Here is a 21,742-nt window from a genome sequence, read left to right as displayed (position 1 = left end):
TGAATATAAAATTATTAAACCTTATACAGCATCTATACTGTTACGCTTTGTCTTTCCATGTCTTGGCTGTACGTAGTTGGGATCACGGTGAGCCGCAGTTGCCCCACGAGTAGGCGCACGTCTAGCGAAGCAAGTAGCTGACCAAACATGATTAAGAAGGAGTTTACGCTTCAAATTCCACTTTATTACAAAACAGAAAAGGATCCCCAAGTTTTTGTCTTTCACGATCTCTCAGCCGCTTGTCTGCTTTATATCCTCCACTATGACAAAAAAAAGCACTCCTACAAGACGCGGGCTTCAATTAGGAGTGGATTTCAACTATATATATATATATATATATATATATATATATATATATATATACAGATGAAAATTATCTTTCCATCACGTCATTCGTTGGTTAAATTGGGACACATTTCAAGGATTTTATAAAATACCTGTTAAATAACAATGGTCCTAGCATTGACCCCTGTGGGACACCACACACAATGTTCAATGTCTAAACATTTGGCCAACTGTATATCCATCCAATTTGAATTTAGTCTTGTGACTGTATTTGTGTCCTTCATGTTGTCGTTACTGACAAAGAGAATAAAGGACAATAAACTGACATGGCAAAAATAAGAGCAGTGATTTTGTTTCCAATCATCTTGGGGATGTGTTTTTTCAGCCCAAATTTTCTTTCTTCTCAGGTCACTGGGGAATCTGTGGAGTTTCACACCTTTTCCACTCGTGTCTAACGCCCATCGGCCACGTGACAATTTTTTGTGGTATTTTTTGTGTTTTTTCCAAAGACAACACAAAAAGTAGTTGAATTGACCACAATCGACCCCTAGCATTGGGCTGCAAGATGGCTCCGGGAAAATCATATGATCGTTTAAGCCAAATAAGAAGAAACTGACCTCAATCTTCGTATACAGTAAACGACGGTGATGCACGTCTGATGATACTGCCCCCAAGTGGCCAAAGCGTGCACAACAGTAGGAGCCCCTAAAACCGAAGCTTTTTTTTTTCTTTATTAGTCTGCTCAATCAAAAACAACTGTTAGAAAACACAACATTCCTTACTTTCTTTCACATATCTGCATTACACATGAAATAAGCACGGCAACAAAATTAAAAGCAGTGATTTGTTCTGTCCTTCATTTCTTGGTCTCAATTATGGCATATGTGTCCTGAGCATGTGGAGTCAAACCCTGAAGACAACGAGCGATACACAAGTTAGAAATTCCGCTCAGTGCCACTCACGAAAAGTATATCAACAACTTACAGTGTAGATGCCTTCTTGAGCACTCTATCATAAGAGAAAATGAATAAAAAAACAACGTTAAATTGTTAAATGGCACAAATGAGCTTGTACATATGCCCTGCATTTTACCTCCTTGGTTTGTGTGGACTTCTTTGCAGTGGAAATCTGTAGTGCACAAGAATGATTGTTTTTACTTGTTTTAGGCATCAAACTGCATCTTCTGCCTTTATTTGTAAATACTGACACTTTTTTTTTATCTTTAGGCTTCTTTCGCAATTGCACAGGAAGTGAAGCCACATCCACTGACACTGCACAAGTGATGTCTACTTTATTTAAAGGGGAAGTCAAAGCAAAAGTGTTCTTTGTGCCTCCACTGAACTAAACACAGCTGACTAACAGTGTATCTGGAATATGTCCTGTATTCATCTGCAAAATCCAGTTATTTTTAATTCAAATCAGGGAGTGGCAATTTTACCAATTTTTTTCTGCTGTTTTTGAAAGGGTCATAACATCATCAAATATAAGTATATATCTACTTTCAACATATGTACATATTTGTTCTTTTGGGGAGGAGGATGTTAAGACCCCTTATGTACAAAAATTTGATAATAGCAAAAGTAACCGCTGTGTATTTATGAAATTGAAATGGAATGATTTATTATGTCATAATTAGAGTATTATTAGTTTTGAAAACTTGCATTATGGGAGTCCAGGCTAAGCCAATCATCTAAAACATTGAAAGGCTTGCAAATGTCATAAATTGTCCGCTGGCGGTCAACACAGAAATCTCCATTGGACCATGTTCGGCGGTTGTCCTTGACCTTGAAAGGATTAATGGAAAAATTGGGGGAATTGTTTGATAAAACATTGGGTTTTCAATATAAACAAAATGGACATTATTTCCAATTTTGAATGGCAGTAAATGAGCCTGACATGGGCTAAATTTGACACCTAAGAGTGTACCTCTCGACCTCTTGTTTGCAAACATTCAGAAGGGGCGGGGCATATTAAAAGTTGTCACGTTTTGACAATCTATGCAATATTTCAGCCTCTCAGTGTTTTTTTTTGTATGCTTTTCCTTTGATACCACACATCAAAAACACCGAATAGCTCGAAATGGGTCAAAATCCCCCCCAGGGGTGACTCAGAATGTTTTTAGACAACTGTAGTGGGGCTGCTTGGAATATATTATTGTATAAAAAATTTCAGGGTTGACTTCCCCTTTAAGGCTGTCATATCAGGGATGAATTTTGACAGGCAGTAAATGGGTGAAGATGAAAGATACCAACCTTGAGTCTACAGTAGAGCGCGGTCAAGATGATGCCATACAAAAACAGAATACCATCCAGCACATAACAGATCTCGGGGTCTGCTAGAGCGGCTACAAAGAGAAGAAAAAAAAATCTTATCACAGTGAAATATATGAATATTTCGGCCTGCATTCATTATGCAGGTGTACCTAATGAAGTGTCCATTTTTGGTCCAAATCGAAAGGGAATGAATCAAACTCAGATGACTGTGGTGACATTTTGGATTTGAGAATACATCTTGAGCGGTTTCCTACTTTCATCCGTTTGCTTTGAAATGAAGGTCTCGTTTGCTAAGCCTGTCGTCTATTGACTTCTTAAATTTCGGTTCAGCGAAAAAAAGCCTACGAGCGTCCGCTTCTCCTTTCATAGGCTAGAAAATGGAACAGAAACAAAACGCTGGTTTTGCCAAAAAGTATCCGCGACTCACCTGCTTGCCCGATGCTCATCCACAAAGGAACGGCCGACAGTAACAGGGTCCTGCGCCCCCGGGTCATGATTCTACCGAGTGGGCCGCAAGGGGTGACCCAATTGATTTTCTGCGTTTCTGAAGAACGACGAACAAAGTGAGACGAGAGGGGGAAGTTGCGGTGTGAGCCAAGTCCAGATCTGCTCAGGCCACTCCCTCCTTTTTTCAAGGCCAAACCACAGCAAAGTCAAAACCACCTTGTTTTTCACTCCAGAAAAAAAAAAAAAACTGTTCTCTTTTTGATTCTAAGCATAAAATATTTATTGATTTGACATAATATCGGGTGGGTGCTTAGCGGTCCACCTCCCCAAAGACGATGTCCTGCGTGCCTGTGGAAAGACGAAATTTTGTGACCTTGGCAGCCTGGGTTGAAGGACGCTCGCGTTGATGATGTCACCTACCGATAATGGCCACTACATCTGCTAGCATGTGTCCTTGGGCCATTTTGTCCAGACCGGCCTAAATGAGTGAAAAGAATCACAATGGTAAATATTATGCTTAAAAAGTTCTTTTTTTCAGTTTTCACTCCCCAAGATGTATTTTTACATTCTATTTTTAAAGTCCTAATTTGTTTTCAATATTTGGCTAAAGGAGCGTTGAAAGAAAACGACTTGCACTAAATCATTTAATTCTTTGAGTACTACATTTAATGATTGCTTTAGGTACTTAATAATACAGTAAGATTACTTTTATACTTAAAGGGACAGTGTCTCTGTCAGGTCCAAACCCACAAGATATTTATTTTAATAATTGTATTTACTTACATAATTACACTACTTCTTTCGCAATTGCACAGGAAGTGAAGCTATACTGTGTGTTATATATATATATATATATATATATATATATATATTTTTTTTTTGTATATATTTATATATATATTTTTTTTATATACATATATATAAAAATATATATATATATATATTTTATATACATATATATATATATATATATATATATATATATATATATATATTTTTTTTTTATATACATATATATATTTTTTATTATTATTTTTATTATTTACAGATATATTTTCACATTTATATATATATATATATATATATTTTTTTTTTTATTATTCACATATATTTTTTTTAATTGATATATATATATATTCTTTTTTTAAACTATAATTATACTATCAAAATAATATATATATATATATATATATATATATATATATATATATATATATATATATATATATAACTATAATTTACTATAGTAATAGTAAATACAATCATTGATATAAATATCCTGTGGGTCTTGAAAATATCAAAATGAAGAAAAAATAAATAAATAAAAAAAAACCTGGCAGTGGATTTCTTAAGCAACTTTGACCAACTTATTTAATGGAACACAAGGAAGGAAGGAAGGAAGGAGAAGGCAGCGTATAAATAAAAACAGCCCAGTCGGTGCTTTGTCAAGTGGGCGTCGCCTTGAGGACGAAGCGCTGCATTTTTAAATATTTCCTACCAGGTGTGCGAATCCGGGCGCTTTGATCTTGCAGCGGTAGGGTCTGCTGGAACCGTCCGACACCAAATAAACACCAAACTCTCCCTGGGGGCGACACGCAAACAAACGCGGGTAAGCGTTTTCGCATCATAACTTCACATTAGTAATGGTGGCGTGAAGCTTCGTGAAGAACTGAACTTACTTTCATATTTAATTACTTAAGGTAATCAATTATTTGAGGACTTATTTTAGCTAAAATAATCAACCACATTGGCACTGAATTACCTAAAGTTATCAGTTACTTTCCTACTTAATCACCTATAGGAATTTATTACTAGCGCGCTTAATTAACTTTTATACATAATTACCAAAAGTAATCAATAACTTAAATCAATTACATAAAATAATTGATTATATTGGCACTCAATTACCTAAAGTTATCGCTTACTTTCATATTTAATGCCTAAAGTAATCAATTTGACCTAAAATAATCAATTAAGTTGGCACCCACTTCCCTAATTACTTTCATACTTAGTCACCTAAAGGAATCGTTTACTCGAGTACTCAAAGTTATCGCTTACTTTTACACTTGATTACCTAAGTAATTGATTGCTTGAAAAAGTTCAAAAAGTTCAAAGTTCGCTTTATTGTCAAGCATCCTCACCTTGGGGGCCTCCACCGCCGTGTACGTGGCCCCCGGGGGGACCTGGTAGCCCTCGGTGTAAAGCTTGAAGTGATGGATCAAGGACTCCATGGACATCTGGCCAAAGGGGGCGGGTGTCAGCGCGGCGGCCGCGGCCCAGCCCCGCCCACCCGCCGCCATCTTTACGCTCACCTTCATCTCGGACCTCTTGGGCGGGGCCACCTTGGCGTCGTCCACCTTGATCTCGCCCTCGGGCATCTTGTTGAGGGCCTGGTGCATGATCCGCAGCGACTGCCTCATCTCCTCCACCCGACACAGGTAGCTGCGCGAGGCCGGGTTGAGGCGAGGCGAGGGGAGGGGGCGGGGGGCGCCCCGAGCCCCACATACCGGTCGTAGCAGTCGCCGTTGCTCCCGATGGGAACGTCGAATTCCACCTCGTCGTACTTGTCGTACGGCTGCGACTTGCGCAGGTCCCACTTGATGCCGGAACCTCGGAGCATCACGCCGCTGGGGGAGGAACCGCGGCGTGAAAATTCAGCTGTGTTTATGTGAAATCATAAAGCAAAGCTTGGCGTATTTTTATGACTATTTTGCATGATCATTTATCAAAATTGTTTTCGTTTCGTTTTTTGTCGATTTTTACATTTACTTGAACTTATGTCTGTTTATTGTTTTACATTTATTGTTGTCATTCATTTTACCTTTACACTTTTTTTTTTAATGTTTTTGATATTACATACGGTTTTCACTTTTTTCTTTATTTTACATCATTTATTAGAATTTTTTTGTTTTACTGTACAGTTTTTTTATTTATTGTACTTTTCATTAAAAGGTTTATGTCCTTTGCTCATATTTTTTGGTTATTATGCTTATTTGTTTCTATTTGTTTTCTTATTTATTACGCTTTCATTTCTTCATCTGATTTCATTGTCACTTTTTAAATGTTTGTGTACTTTTACATTTTTTCCATGCATGCTTTTTTAACACACGTTCATTCATTCATTTTTTGGTTTGTCATTTGTTTTTTTTGCATTTATTACAATTTTCATTTGTTTTTTTCTTTCATTTGTTGTACCCTTTATTATTATTATTATTATTATTATGTTATACATGCTTTTGTTTGAAATCTTTTAGTATGTTTTTTCTTTCACTTTGCTTTTATTGTACATTTGTATTTATTTATTGTACTTTTAAAAATACAAATTTGTTTTTTGATCATATTTTTTATTTTTTACTATTTTTTTCTCGATTGGTTTTCTTATTATACTTTCATTTTTTCATGTTTTTATTGTGTATTTTTAAATGTTTTTGTACCTTTACATGTTTTACATACATTTGTTTCATCCATGTTTTGCATTTCTTGGTTTGTCATTTGTTTTTTGCATTTATTACAAATTTTCACCATTTTTTCTTTGTCTTTTACTGTTCTTATCATGTTTTTGTTTATATTTTTGTTAGTTATAAATGTCTTTTGTTTAGGTTTTTTTCATTTGTGACTTTTTATTTGCATTATCTTTTATTCATTTATTTTAAGTTTTATAACTTTTATTATATGCGTTTTTTTGCTCTTAAACTTAACATGTTTGTGTTTCTTTTGTGTATTTTTCATTTTTTTGGTTGATAATTTTTTTCATTAGTTTTCTTTTTTACTCTTTTAATGTGAAAGGTACAATAAAAATTGTATGTTTTGCGTTACACAAGACCAGACTCTGAATCCTAGGTAGTGATATATTTCTTCAAGCGTTTAAGGATCTAAAAATGTCTCCTACTAAATACTAATGTAACCAATTAGTAGAAGTAATAAGACTAAAGCAATCTGTACCAAAGCGCTAGAGTAATTAATTACTTAAGATACTGAAGTAAACGAGTACTTGAATTCATTTAGTACCAGCTATTTTTAGACCTTATTTAGCCGAACACTTGAAAAAAATGATATATATAAAAACTAAAACCAGGAATATAATGGATTACCAAATTAGCCGATCATTCAAAAATCTTTAGTTGGATTCCCTACGTGTGTTTTTTTTTAAGAATACATGGCTGTAAAACAAACAAACAAACAAAAAACAACGCCATATTTCCGTGATAACCTGAAGCCATAGTTGAGTGCTTCCTCCGCAGTCACCACGCCGATGTCCACAGTGCGATTCTTCCAGATACGATTATTAGTCAACATCTGCAAAGTGGGACAGCAAACGTCTCAGGACTGCCGCCGATCTCACGAATTCTCCGAGACGCATGAACGTACCTCCTCCACCTCGTCGATGCGAATGGAGAAGTTCTTGCACCATTGGTAGATATCGTCCATCAGGCCTAAAGGAAGATCCTGGGACGCGCCGCAAGCGTCGGCCAATCAGCACTCTGGCAACGATCCCGCTTTGATTTACATGTGATTACCTGATGAACGCCGCCGGGTCGGATGTAGGCGGCGTGCATTCTGGCTCCGGAAACCCGTTCGTAGAACTCGAACATCTGCGAGAGAGAAGTCGGAATGTCAAATGTGTCATAATGTCAACTTGTCTTTTCTCATACGTCCTTCACCTTCTCTCTCTCCTCGAACATCCAGAAGAACGGCGTCATGGCGCCGATGTCAAGTGCGTGAGTGGTGATGGCCATGATGTGGTTCAGGATGCGAGTCATCTCTCCGTACAGAACTACAATTTCATAACAGATGAGTTATTGCGTTGGAAAATTTGCGTTGAAATCAAAGGGTCAGTTTTAGAGCTCGGGGATGATATTGATATATTTGCAATACAAAGTGATGCAATATGCGTATATGTTTCCAACATATCACGTATCCATTTCTTTAATACTGTGTTTCACTATAACAATGAATAAATAAATGATAACTACTGCGCTTTTCAGACGATGAGCTGCAACTTTTTACTCATGACTTGAGCCCTGCGGCTTAGAGTGGCTTATCTGCAGGCTTTTTTGTTTTGTTTTGTTTGACAATCCACAGGGAATGTCAATTTATGGAAAAATCTATGAATCAGAATGTGCATCAAAGGCTGTGCTCGAGAAGAGTTTTAAAAATGTAAAATTATGTATAAATTAAATAAGATCTTGTGTAAATTATAGATAGATAGATAGATAGATAGATAGATAGATAGATAGATAGATAGATAGATAGATAGATAGATAGATTTAACAGCCTGTTAATACTCGATCTTGATAGAGACAGACAGACAGACAGACAGACAGACAGACAGACAGACAGATAGATAGATAGATAGATAGATAGATAGATAGATAGATAGATAGATAGATAGATAGATAGGTGAGTGTGTGATTGTATTAAATAAACAAAGGAAGACAGAAGAATAGGCGATGGAAGTATTTCTATCAATATTTTAGTGCTAAACATGTAGGCATGATCGGTCTGTTGAAGATAGGATGTGGATAGAAAGATAATGCGTTACCTCTGATCCACTCTGCACGCGGTGGCGCCCTAATGTTGAGCAGCCTTTCCACAGCCAGCGAGTACGCCTCCTCGTTGCACATCATGGAAACATAGTCCAACCGGTCAAAGTAGGGTAGAGCCTGGAAGGAAGACAGGTGCTTTTACCGGAAATCATTTATGTTTCGACGTCTCTCGAGTCATACCTGCAGGTAAGTCTTGTACTCGATGAGTTTCTCTGTGCCGCGGTGAAGCAGGCCAATATGGGGATCGCATTTTTTAACAGACTCCCCACTGAGCTCCATCACCAGACGCAGCACCCCGTGAGCGGCCGGATGCTGCGGCCCGAAGTTGATGGTCAGGTTGGACACGTCCTTCTCTGCCGGGGGATCTTTGTCTGGCAGAACAAATGGGCGACGGCGTGGAATTAGGCAGTGAATGAATTTGACATTTCAGAGGCTGAAGATGCTACCGTTCCATGGGGGTGGCTTCCAATTCTTATTAAGCTCAGTGGGGTACATGACTGCGCCGGCGTATTGTTCAGTCCATTCCACATCTGGCTGCCACTGCTTCTTCCTAGTATCCGAGGGAATAATCATTACCTTGCAGAAAATGCTATACGTATTTGTATTGGGCGTTTTCCTGGCTGTAACAAACGATAAGAGAATCCTAACCATGATATTTTTATCGGAGTTATCTGAATGCACTGGTGCTGTTATGTTGTCACAAGAATCTAAAAATATTTTACATCGAAAAATACATATTTTGGGGTTTTGCTAACGTTAGCGTTCGGATGGTGCGTCAATATTTGCAACGCGAACAAAAGCAGCATGAAACCGCGTTTGCTGTGGCATTTAAGCCTTGCACCGACTTACCTGCTTTGGAAAACAGCGCAGCAGGGGTTGCCGATATTACCATTTATTGGATTTAAGATTAGTTTTGTTGAAGGACGTCCTAGTTTGGAAAGCGACCTCAACATTGTGGCCGCCATCTTGGTTGTCTAACCAGATCGGCGTGGTGACGTCAGCGACTGTCTTCTTTGTTGTTCGTCTGAGACGAAGTAACGCACGCTAGTGCCACTAAAAGGTAATATTTATTACTACAATATGGAATCTGGCCTGTCCATGCGATTTAAGTTTCAGTAATTTACGATAAAAAAAAATAAATAAATATGAATCTCAAGTGGTTCTCATTTTTTGTTGTGTGATTTACCTGTGAAATATTATTTATTTTCAATTTATTTTCGAAAATAAATGTTGGTGATCATAATATCTTAATTTGATCTTAATTTGAGTTTAATTTGGTGATCTTAATTTTAAATAAAGTTTTGAAGTGATTGAAAGGTAATGGAAAATGGCATATGATTATTTCAGGTCAAAGAAATTGTATAGCTTAATTTGACATTTTTTTGTGCGAATTTACAGAATGTTATACATTTCCTGAAATATTTAAATAAGTTACGTCTAAAGGATTTATGCATTTATGCAACTGTTTAAATATATTTTTAAATTTAATGTAAGCTTTTGAGCAGTGTTTTTTAACCAATGGTACATTTGCAGCCCACCATCCACGTTTTAGCGGTTAGTGTCATATCATGGAATTACATTTAACATGCCATGCAGTGATATTTTTAAGAAAAAAATATTTTCAAAAGTTTGAGGTTAGATGGCGTAAAAACTGTAAAGAATCACTTATTTGCCTCAGCTCGTTTAATCCAAAGCACTGATGTAGCAGTCATTAAAAAAAAATAACTACATTATATATGAATATATAATTCTTTTAATGACCGACTAATTTCTACAGTGTTTAATTAGTAAAAGTAAAACAATAATTTGGGCAACCACTGTGATACTAAGAGTCAAACTAAAAATTTTATTAAAAAAACAGTGCTTTTATTGATGTAATACTGTGGAAAAATAATTACATACATTTTTAAAAAATATTGAAGGTAGAGAAATAATAAAAAAAAAAAAAAGTCCGATAACATATTTGAAACAGTTTTTTTTCCGCTACGGAACAGTACAATAACATAAACATTGGGGTTTTCTAAATTCAAAGAGACACAATAATACAGGATACAGTCCTACCAGAGGTATAAAAGTACTAGATGGTGAGAGAAATGATACAGACATATATTGAAACACACACTCACATACACACACACACGTATTGTATACATATGGACGTGCATACAACAGTCCCACGCACACATGAGTCAGACGTTTGGAGTATGCGCGTATCCATTCACACGTCTATACAAACACGCTGTACAAATTGATGTGTGTGCCAATGCCCACACGCTCCATCCTGACTTTTCGCTCACACACTCACACACACAGACACACTCACTACTATATGTCAATATTGTAGACAGCCTTCACGGAGCCTCTCCAGACACATTCTCTTCCGGCCCTTTTGGCAGGCAGACGACGAGAACGGATAAAGTTCTCCCGATAAGGCCACTCAGTTCTAAACCCCACTTTTTTTTTTTTTTTTAAATCGCCGTCCGCACCAGTCTTTTAGTTTAGAGCTCAGGGGAGGGGGGGAAAAAAGGCCCAAGCTGAGGAAAAAGTCTGATCCAAGGTCCCTCACCCGGTTTGTAAAGCAACAGTCACCAATAGAAGGAGCTTCTACTGCATCTACTGTACATGGTCTACGGTGAAGAACAATATGAAGACTTGGCACTAGGTTTCCTTTATACACAGGTTTCCCCTTTTTGATGGCACGGGTCCTCCAACGTTTGGTCCATACATACACATCATTTCATGTTTGACATTGACAAAAATAATTCTGTAATGTTAAAAAATAGAATACAAAGCTCTGGTCGAGGTGTGCAAATTAAAACGACGACAGATATAGATGAGAGACGTCCAAGCATGAATACTGTTGATGCAGTGCAAAAAGGATCATGACCTTCTCACGAACAACTACTTTTCCCTTAGCTGAGAAGTAGGGATGGGCGAGTATTGATACCGGGTATCTGATACCGGGGTTATTTGAAGGTATCGGGTACTCCTTGAGGACGCCGATAGCAGTCGCTGATACATAAAGCAAAAATGATTAGAGCTGTGCGATACTTGAAATTTTGGAATCCATCATTACCCGGGCACCAAGTACTTTTAGGTTACTTAAAAAACTACGACATTTAAAATGATGTGTTCTATTAAACCTTTAATGTCCACTGAATCACTTAAACTTTAGAATGTCTTAAATTTTGGATATTGTAAGGAAGTGAACGTCAAATCATTAAACCTTTTTATACCTGGCATACATATGTTTGGCATATTAAAAGAACACTTTGAGACTTCTTTAGGGGTGGGGTGTGCATTTTAAATTGGGCTTCCACACAAGATGCAAATGCTTTGAACACGAGTTTGGTGAGTTTTCAAAGATTTGAAGGGGTTTTGCTCAGGAAAAAAATAAGGGGAAGAAAGACATTAGATTATTCAAGTTTATAAAAAAAATGCAATTCTTGATATTTTGTAAAAAAACAAACAAAAAAAAACAAGTATTGTTATCTATTTGTGTTTTTTCAATCAAGAAATTTATTTATTTAATTTTTTTATGAGGCCGTTAAATACTTAATTTTTTCTCCCAGAAGAATGTCTTTTGGGAATTATTAACCATGCCAATTACTTGTTAAAATTCTACAATTACAGTAGCATGAATATAATAAATATGGGGAGGCATATGAGCTCGGGTTAAACTTGAGACCAGATTTTAAAATATGCAAGAATTGTATGCAAGAATATGCAAAAATATGCAAGAATTGCTCTCCAAAATAATATTAATACTGAAAATAAAATGATTGTAGCTGCGGCATAGCAGGCTGGCAAATGTGTCCCATGCGCATCTGGTGAAAAGTATTTGCGCGAGAGTCCCAAAAACCAAAATAAGTAAATAAATGTTAAGAACCGATGCAAATTTTCGTTATCGACACCGATATTGACTTTAGTATTGATTCTATTGATACTCATGGATTAGCACAGCACTAAATCTGATTAAAAGTCTTGCTTGTCATTAGCTCGCGCAACCATTTGAATAATCGATAATTTATCAGGTCGGAAAAAGAAAAAAAATTCTCATAGTCATTTGTGTGTTGATTTCCATGCTGCTTCGCTAGCTGTCTTGTTGGTTTGCATGGATTTATTAAGGACCGCGTTAGCAGTCATTAGCGCTAATGCTAGCTGATGCGCTCGGCTATCAGCTATTGTCCACGGCGTTCTTTTTGTACCATTTGATTGTTCGTTTGCTATTGGTTCTTGGAAAATTAGCTACGCCCACCAAGAACTTCCACAGATTGTCGACTAGTACCAAATATTCGTTTTGAGCGTCAGAATTGATAGCGAGAATTTGGATTATTATGTAAGTATTGATGAGATCGGTTGGAAAACAACCTTAGTTGAGCCAGCTAACAAACAAAAATATAAATAAGAAAGAAAAATATATTGGATGAATGTGTCTATGCTCAACTTAATCATTAAACTTCAAAAGCATTTCTTCATTTATTCTTGGTTAACCTTTACTAAAATAAGTGGAATAAAAAACCCAACAAAGATACTATCGATTGTTTATAGGAATTTTTTGTAAATGTGACACGCCTCCTGGTGGCGGTACTTGGTATCGGGGCACTTGAGATTGAATATTTGTCAGGAAAAAAAAAGTGGCGTCGACCATCCCTACTAAAAAAGCATGTTGGGAAAAGTTGAAAAAAAAATGGCAGCCACATACCTGGACATATATATGAATGGAGTGCAATAGGTCCCTCTTGTCTGAAGCCATAGGGCAGCCATTTACGTTGCCACTGTTACTGACTTATTCAAAATTTTAAAAAAATTCTGTTATCAGTTCATGTTATAGATTGGGATCCCTGTATGGCGTTATGAGTACTTTTCAAGGAACAAATTTCATGGTTTGCATCCACCACTTCGAGTATATCATCTCAGTATTGTGAATTGTGACGTACAAAGGTCAAGTATACATTTCGTAGCAGATAAAACAAGAATCGTCCACTTACTGCTCCATTTCATTCAGAATTCTCAAAAATGTGTATTTTTTTTAATATGAATGAACTAAAACAAAATATAAAAAAAAGAAAAAAAAAACGGAATCGATGTAATCAAAGTTAGACAGGCTTATGGAGTGGCAATGTAAGATGGCTGCCGGTGGCTTCACATTTCCCAACGGCGGGTATTATTCGTCCAATCATATATACATCCGCGGTCATAAATGGACTGCCACATGTTGAGGTTTCTCCCAATCACATGTACCATATGAGCCATTGATCAATCGGCGCCTCCGCCAGGGTTTACAATTCTGGCCCGTTCTTCTTTCTTGGCAAGTGTCCACTCAACCCGCCGCAGTTGGTCTTGCCTTTGAGGTGTGCTGCTTGGTGGAAAAAAAATGGCTGGAAAACGCCTCCCGGCATCCCAAATCCAAAACGTCTTGAAATTCTCCGCTTCCTCGTCGTCCCGCTCGTGATTGTGACTCGCTCCCGTCGGCCGGTGCGCGGCCGCCCGCATTTTCGTTTCCGTTTTCCGGCACGCTCCTCTCTAACTGTGCGCGTGGCGTATTTCTTCACTGGGGCGTGTTGGTGTGTGCGTGTAAATAAGCGTGTGTTGGTTTTAGCTGCACCGCTAGGTCTAAGACGCCGGCTCCGTCTCACACGTGAGTCTGCATCCTCTGCGTGTGTCGGCTGTGGGAATAGTCGGAGTGTTGCGACGTGTAGGAGAAGCGAGTGGAGCTGCCGTATTTGCCCAGTCCTGCGTCTGAGCCTGAGGGCGCGGCGGCCGCCGGGCCTACGCCCACTCCCGGGCCGGTCACCCCCGATCCCACCCCGTACATCTCGTACGAGGGGCCGGCCTCCAGCGGGGCCAGGCTGGACGGGGCGAAGCCCATCCGGTAGGTCTGGTAGTGCGACGGGTACCCGTAGTTGTCGTACGGCAGCTGGGCGGTGGAGTCCAGCAGGCCGCAGTCGCCGGGGAAGTCGCCGGCGGCGGGGGGCGGGTTGCTGGGCGCCGGCTGGCTCTGCCCGCCGCGGGTGAACGTATTGAACTGCGCGTAGCTGATGTGGGACAGTCTGGAAGGGGGACGCGGGTCGTAGCAGGCCTGGGGGCGGCCCGGGGAGGTGAGGGGGCCGGGCGGGACGGGGGCCCCGCCGCTGGCCGTGGCCCCCGAGCCTCCCGCGCTGCTACCGCTGATGGATGCCGCCCCCCCGGGGGTACCGGTGGGGGAGCGGTAGTCGGAGTAGTGCATGGTGGAGCGGGAGGCGGGACGGCCTTCGTCAAGTGTGGAAGCTCGGACGTTGTAGTAGCCGTTGGTGGGATCCTGGGAAAACACACGCACCGAGAAAATAAAGACGCATATAACATATCGGACGCGAAAATGTGCGCCGAATAACTAATCGCCTTACAATGATATGCGGTGGTAGTGTGAGTATCTGTAAGTATCCAACAAAAATGGCCCTTATTCCTCCACTGCCAACTGATACATCACCAACAGATATTTAAGAACATTTTGCAAACATTAGTTTCTCTGGTTTACGGTTGAATGAGACCCCAAATCATTTTCTGGGCACCTAAGATGCAAAGATAATCCCGTGCCATTTCTGCGCTGCATACATGTGTTGCTAACATGAGGAGGTAGACAAGTATTCGCTATGATGCTAATTTGTGACTGTCGGCCACAGAAGCTCTTGAAGTGACATGTTCATACTCCGTGCTGAAAGATCAGTAAAAGTGTGTTTTGTGTGTTTTAATACGTGTTATTTATACTTCATAGTAATCATTTACAATAGTATAAGCGTTGTGAGTGTTGTGACTGGAAATCAGTTTTATTACAGAGGGATGACACTTCTCAGTCAAAATCTATTTTAATGACAGAGATACGCTGCCCTCTAAAGAGGACAAACCATCCTTCAGTTCTATTAATAATAAAATGTCCATACCTTATATTAATGAATATATACCATATTTTCCACACTATTATCCGCACCTAAAAGCCTTGAATTTTCTCAAAAGCTGACAGCGTGCCTTATAATCAGATGCGCCTTATCCAGTGCATGAACCATGAGTTTTTGTGGGACAAAAACATAAAATAACTTAATCGCCATGTAGATACTTCAATTATTTTCTCTACATTTCAGTTATAAATGTCATTTTTACAATATTTTTTTATAACACTGTTTGAAATTTTAACGTTTTAACAATTTTGAAGCGATTTATTTGGGGACAAGGCACAAAAAGCACAAGTTTTTGAGCAAGAAAGCACAGTTTTAACAAATAAATCCAGAAACTCTTTTTAATCAACAGAACCAGATATATTCTAAGTTGTTTGGTTGCAATTTGATTAAAATATTTGATTTAATATTTAATAATTATATTATTTTAAACACTTGATTGGTCTTGGCATTGACCTAAAGAGTTTTTGTTTGTAATGTAATCAAGAGGTATTTTCCCCCCCACACTTAATATTTTCCACAAGTCATCTTTATTCTTAAATTCTGATTGAAAGGGTTGACTGATTTATCCTAATGTTTTGTCGACATTCCCTTTGGTGCGGCTCCCTCTAGTGGATGCATAACGCAACCTCAGCCAGTACTGTAGCTTCTTTTCTATACGCCTTATAATGTGGTGCGTCTTTTATACAAAACCAGTTTTAAGATTTTATTTTTAATTGTTGTTCCATAAATTGACACATTTACAGATCCACATGTTTGCTTGACTGGTGGATTGTCCCCTGGTGGACAATAGACCGCAGGTCTTAAATCATGAGAAAACATGCATTTATATTCAGGAATTTACGGTACGTTTGTTGTATACATTAAATGATGATTTGATGGTTTTCTTTAAGCATCCTAAGAAAGTCTTAGAAATCGTGTTAAAATATGGAAAAAAAGTGGATTTGATCTTCCCTGTCCAAGGGCTGAGGACCCTTAAAGTTCTGCTCCTAGAAGCGCCCCTGGCTCAGTGCCTTGCTCCGGTTCTAGTGCATGAATCAGAGTGGAACCTTGCCCAACTATTCCTGACACGAATCTTCCATCTCATCATCCCCCATGTAACCAGACGCATAGCCATTGTTTCACAGCCCTGGTGCTCTAGGCAGCGCGTGGGGGGGGGGCTGTCTGTTGTCGGGGTGATCTAACTACCTCCCAGGGTGGATTCATGTCTGCATGCATTCCTTTAAAATGATCCGACTCGTCATGTGAGAGGCTTGGCAGTGCGCGGGGCAGCGTTTTGACAGCCCCATGTAAATCAAGTAGATTCATTACCTCGGTCCAAGCCGGCGGGGTCAAAAGGCAGAAAATATGCACGCCGGCTTGCCTTGCCTTTATAATCCCTTTTACGCTTCGTGACAATTTGCGCCGGGCATGGGTGTAAAATAAAGACACGGGGTAGGTGCTCACCTTCAGGTCATACTCCTGGCGGGTGTCCAGGGTGTCGCTGCGGAGGTCCGACTTGAGCTCGATGTCGTCCTTAAAGGGCTGATTGGAGGGAGAGAAGGACACAGAGGGGAGAAACTAAACGGTCACAGAGGTGAACCAAACCAAAAAAGGAGACCAGGAAGTGAGGGAAGGATGCAAGCGAATGCGACACAAAAGAAGAAAATGGAATTCAAGGTGTTAATAAAGGAGAACTTATGGGGACGGCAGGTTACTCTCACACACACTCACACTGACACACACACGTGCGCAGCTCACCGAGTACATTGCCTTGACCATGCGTGAGGCTGTAGACACGCTGCCAGAGTCTTCCTCCAAGCTGTGGCTCTCCTTGTTGATGGTTTCCACCTTAATGTCCGGCTTTCCCAGCGTGACCCCTCGCCGACCTGGAAGCACAACGTGCCAAGGTCTCACATACACACACGCGTATTGCGCAATGTGTTTTGGCAAGTGCAACACAGCAGAGGCTGTTTATTTGTACTGAATAAACAAAATTATTATTGCCGTGTTGCACAGGTGGACGCTACAGGTTTCTGTATGAATTAGATTTAGCAAAGCCAAGGATTTGAGGTTTTCATCACAGTTTGTTTAACGCTGACGAAACGGGCATATGTTGTGGTAGTGCGGGCTGACGGCGCCACTCACTGCCTTTGCGCTGCCGGTAGAAGAGAAGTACGAAGATCAATAGGAAGATGAACAAGGGGACGATGAAGGCCAGCGTCCATCCAGCGATTAGCCCCACTGGGACCTCCTCTGAAAAAACATTAAGTTCGGTTGAGTCAGGAAACGGCGAGAAGTTTAATAGCGGCTCCATTACAAAACAACGTGGCTTTGCCTTAATAACGTCGGCTCAGCTGTATGCTAACAAATACTGCAAAACACCGTTGATATGCTAGTGGTTAGCATTAATATTTACTGATCAAAAGCAAAGAGTATTTGAACACCAATAGTGGAGCAACACATGTATACAGACAATATAAAAGTACTCACAGGCATATATACTTTATCCTCTGAATAAAATGAAAAAAAAAAAACGGCTTGCTGAGCAATTGCAAAAACACTAGCGGCCATGCTAACAGTTAGCCTGACAAACAACAGGTATTTGAAAACGAATGGTGGTGCGACATTTGTAAACAGATAAGACTATGAAACAGGCAGTTACGCTTAAGTCTGTGTGGTGAGAGGCGTGTGCAGCTCCTAATTGGTCAGTAATACCAAGATCCAAATGAAAAGGTAGCACAGCAGGAATGAACATTTGTGCAAGTTTTTCTCTTAACTTGGTAACTGCAGGATTCCCTTTGAAGTTCTCTTTATCTTTCAGCGTTATTTTTAAAGTTACAAAGCTCGTAATTATCTCATATTGTTGTTATTTACTTTACTTTTAAGACGATATGGATCCTAGCTCAAAAAACCGATGCGCTAGAGAAATACTGAGATCAGTTCTGAGAATTCCACATATCAAAATTGCACGCAGTATATTAGAACCTGTGATACTTGGCACTATTTTGTAAATGTTGACTGCATATTTAAATCTAAATATTACATTAATTTAACTAGAAAATGTGCAATTTCTGAAGGAATTGCGTGTGAAGGTGAAACAGCTGAAGGTTGAGGTGTTGAATGATGGAATCATGTGGAATGTTTGAATGGCTTGAATCTGTGAAAATAATCTGAAAAAACACAAGTTGGAATGGTTTGAATAGGATAATTTAATGAATTTTGTAGCACTTTTGCTAACCCCAATATAGCACTTAAGATTTTCTCGTCTATTAACTAAGGCTCATACCACAATAGACCTATTGATATATCTTCCTTCTTAAATCAACGTTTTTGTTCCCCCTTTTTTTTTCTTTTCCTGCCTGTCTTTGCTTTTAGACTCCACAATTCTTTATTTATATATATTTTTATTTTATTTTTTATTCTTTCAAGAGAGGCTTGTAGCAGAGGACTAGATCCCCATTACGTAATGATTTATATAGAATATGATAAATAAATAGAGCTAAATAAGTAGATAGAGCTATGAGAACTTATCTTTTATCTATATCTACTAATACATTAATTAATGTATTTATTTATTTATTATCTTAAGTGCAGATGTAAATTATTTTGTGTGTGTGTGTGTGTGTGAATGCATGTATTTATTTTCAGAATATGAATATGTAAAGAAAATATATATGTATTTATACATATCCAAAATTTTAAATGAAGATTTCACTCATTCCGTGTGCCAGTGCACTTCACGGTGTTGTGTTATGGCAACACTATGTTTTTATACTAAACCTAACCCTAACCCAAAAACCTAACATTAACCCTAACAGTAACCCTAACCCTATCTAACCCTAACCACGAACCTAAACTCCTAACTCTAACCTTAACTCAACCTAACCACTAACCCTAACCCTCAAACTCTAATCCCTAACCCTTACATAATATAGAATATGGTAATATATAGTTATGAGACTTTATCATGTATCCATATCTATTTATAAATTAATATCTATTTATACATTAACTACTGTATTTATTTACTATCGTAGGTGCAGATGTAAATCATTTTTGTGTGCGTGCGCGTGGATTTATGTATTTAGTCTCAGAATATGGATGTGTTAAGAAATATGTGTGTATTTATACATATCCAAAATTTTAAATCAAGGCCTCACTAATCCCGTGTGCCAGTGCGCTTCATGGTGTTGTGTTTTGGCAACACTATGTTATAATACTAAACCTAACCCTAAACCCTCACCCAACCCCAACCCTATGATGGGAATGATCTATGAGGTGAAATGAAATAGTTCAATCTCATTAATGTGAAATGGGAAAATTCAAGATGTGAAATGTTAGATCTCCCATTGGGAGTGAATGGGAAATCCTCCCATTGAAAATGAATTGTGAAACATTAAAGGATGAAAAATATGGAATCAGAGATGCAGAGACTAGAACTGAGATGTGCTACCTTTGGATTGATTATTTTAGAAGCAACAGGTATTTGAACACAAATGATGGAGCAACATATGTAGACAGACAATATAACAGCAATCACAGGCGATTCTAATCTGATGATGATTTAAATTGACCTATAGTAAACAAATCTCTGCATGAGCGACGCACCGGTCTCCTCCAGGGTGATGATCATGGTGCCGGGCCCGAAGGAGTTGGAGGCGGTGCAGTTGTACGTGGTCAGGAAGTCGGACTCCATCACGTTGTTGATGGTGAGCGTGGAGAGGACGCCGCCGCCCTCAGTCGACGTTCGGCTCTGCTCCACCGTGTAGCGCTCCAGGAGCGTGCCCTTTTCCTCCTCCCACACGTTCTCCTTCCACGCCCACACCTGCACGCCATCGCATAATCCAAGCAAAATGCCATCCCGTTATCAGGTTTGGATTACTTTTTGAAACGGAAAAAAATTCATACCGGGCCGGAAAAATTCAATTTCTCCCATAAATATTTGGGCATTTGGTTTAATTCTACAGTTATTGGCACCGCTAACTGATATTTAGATGCAGCTACGATTAGCTTGGGAACATTTTGCACCTTTTGTTTTGTTTTTATATTAAAATAATATAGTTGAAAGTGTGATTATTCTCCTATTTGGAAATCTGAAGATCTTGATTTTCTACAGGAAACTATCAGGTGTCCATTTACTTATTTTATTTACCTTTATAATTCATGACAGTGACCTAGGAGCTCTCTGAACCTTTTGTTGGAATTTTACAAAAAAAAAATAATGTTGCTTTATTGAAGCAGTATTTTGTTCAAAATTCATATGAAAAAATAGAATGAATTATTTGAGGATTAATTACAAAAAAATCAACAAACATTTTGCCTTTTACTGGAAATGAATATCAGCTCCAAAATAATAGTCAAAAGCTCCGATGAAAACAAAATCTATCGCTATTTGGGAGTGCTTTTACAACTTAAAAACACACACAAAAATAAATATTACTACAAAAGGATTAAAATGAAAATAACCATTTAAATGTAAAAATATATGGAGTATAATGTATATATATATATATATATATATATATATATATATATATATATATATATATATATATATATATATATATATATATATATATATATACATACACATTATACTCCATATATTTTTACATTTAAATGTAAATAATGTGTATATATATATATATATATATATATATATATATATATATATATATATATATATATATATATATATATATATATATATATATATATATACATACATACATACATTATACTCCATATATTTTTACATTTAAATGGTTCTTTTCATTTTCATTTAAATCCTCTTGTAGTAATATTTATTTTTGCGTGTGTTTTGAAGTTGTAAAAGCACTCCCAAATAGCGATAGATTTTGTTTTCATCAGAGCTTTTGACTGTTATTTTGGACAAAAATAGCAAAAACAATAAAAGCTGCGGGGCTCAAATCATGAGAAAAAAATTGAGGCTTTAAGTCCTAAAATTACAGCAGTTAAAAAAACAACGGCAACTTTTCGGATTTCAGCTTGTGCGCGTGTGCGTTTTTGAAAGCAAGCTCCGTGATAAAAGCGGGAGCACTGTACACCGTCCGTTTCGTCGCGCATGAGTGAGCGTAACCTCCTTATCTAATGACATGCATGCACATGTCGCAAATAAATTGCGGCGGCACGCAGAGGGCCAATCGTGGCGGCGAGGGCATCCTCCATCTTTAAAGCCACTAAAAGCAGCTGTATTATTCAGCATATACTGTAGCCAGGCCAGTTAATTATGCATAAGCCCACATGTTCCCATAAT

At 38.3% G+C, this 21,742-nt stretch overlaps 3 protein-coding genes across 4 annotated transcripts in view; all 3 read right to left on the bottom strand.

Annotated features, from left to right (window-relative positions):
- Positions 1-315: 315 nt before the first annotated feature.
- On the bottom strand, positions 316-3,130 carry fcer1g (Fc epsilon receptor IgFc epsilon receptor Ig). Its single transcript, XM_088432321.1, has 5 exons — positions 2,986-3,130; positions 2,538-2,629; positions 1,378-1,413; positions 1,270-1,293; positions 316-1,195 (listed from the first exon to the last, which is right to left on the bottom strand). The coding sequence occupies exons 1-5, from the start codon at positions 3,050-3,052 to the stop codon at positions 1,142-1,144; spliced, it is 273 nt and encodes a 90-aa protein (XP_088288447.1). The 5' UTR covers positions 3,053-3,130; the 3' UTR covers positions 316-1,141.
- Positions 3,131-3,172: 42 nt separating this feature from the next.
- ndufs2 (NADH:ubiquinone oxidoreductase core subunit S2) lies at positions 3,173-9,553 on the bottom strand. The gene is made up of 14 exons (XM_088432320.1): positions 9,401-9,553; positions 8,998-9,101; positions 8,732-8,922; positions 8,548-8,668; positions 7,667-7,779; positions 7,523-7,597; positions 7,374-7,451; positions 7,216-7,301; positions 5,513-5,632; positions 5,318-5,447; positions 5,147-5,242; positions 4,504-4,587; positions 3,426-3,483; positions 3,173-3,353 (listed from the first exon to the last, which is right to left on the bottom strand). Exons 1-14 carry the CDS (start codon positions 9,514-9,516, stop codon positions 3,316-3,318), a joined length of 1,410 nt encoding a protein of 469 aa, XP_088288446.1. The 5' UTR covers positions 9,517-9,553; the 3' UTR covers positions 3,173-3,315.
- Positions 9,554-10,395: 842 nt separating this feature from the next.
- Positions 10,396-21,742, bottom strand: part of kirrel1a (kirre like nephrin family adhesion molecule 1a) — a 36,229-nt gene continuing 24,882 nt past the window's right edge. The window contains exons 11-15 of one of the 2 annotated variants that reach the window (XM_088421897.1): positions 20,074-20,290; positions 17,611-17,718; positions 17,224-17,351; positions 16,930-17,043; positions 10,396-14,852 (exon numbers count right to left, since the gene is read on the bottom strand). In XM_088421897.1, coding sequence (XP_088278023.1) covers positions 14,187-14,852; positions 16,930-17,043; positions 17,224-17,351; positions 17,611-17,718; positions 20,074-20,290 — 1,233 coding nt within the window. In that variant the 3' untranslated portion in view covers positions 10,396-14,186. The remainder of the gene's footprint in view (positions 14,853-16,929; positions 17,044-17,223; positions 17,352-17,610; positions 17,719-20,073; positions 20,291-21,742) is intronic. The other variant, XM_088421905.1, reaches the window with a different exon arrangement.

This window comes from Hippichthys cyanospilos, chromosome 1 (assembly GCF_059441005.1).
Source record: "Hippichthys cyanospilos isolate Australia breed blue-spotted pipefish chromosome 1, RoL_Hcya_1.0, whole genome shotgun sequence".
NCBI lineage: Eukaryota > Metazoa > Chordata > Actinopteri > Syngnathiformes > Syngnathidae > Hippichthys > Hippichthys cyanospilos.
This window is presented reverse-complemented; position numbering and strand designations above follow the sequence as displayed.

Excerpts from the sequence above, each read along its gene's own strand:
- fcer1g (XM_088432321.1), bottom strand. The coding sequence starts at position 3,052 with ATGACCCGGGGGCGCAGGACCCTGTTACTGTCGGCCGTTCCTTTGTGG. Across the intron at positions 1,414-2,537 it reads CGCTCTACTGTAGACTCAAG|ATTTCCACTGCAAAGAAGTC; the intron begins GTTGGTATCTTT and ends TGTGCACTACAG. Across the intron at positions 1,294-1,377 it reads AGTCCACACAAACCAAGGAG|AGTGCTCAAGAAGGCATCTA; the intron begins GTAAAATGCAGG and ends CTCTTATGATAG.
- ndufs2 (XM_088432320.1), bottom strand. The coding sequence starts at position 9,516 with ATGGCGGCCACAATGTTGAGGTCGCTTTCCAAACTAGGACGTCCTTCA. Across the intron at positions 7,452-7,522 it reads GACCCGGCGGCGTTCATCAG|GATCTTCCTTTAGGCCTGAT; the intron begins GTAATCACATGT and ends GGCGCGTCCCAG. Across the intron at positions 5,243-5,317 it reads CCAAGAGGTCCGAGATGAAG|ATGTCCATGGAGTCCTTGAT; the intron begins GTGAGCGTAAAG and ends CCCTTTGGCCAG.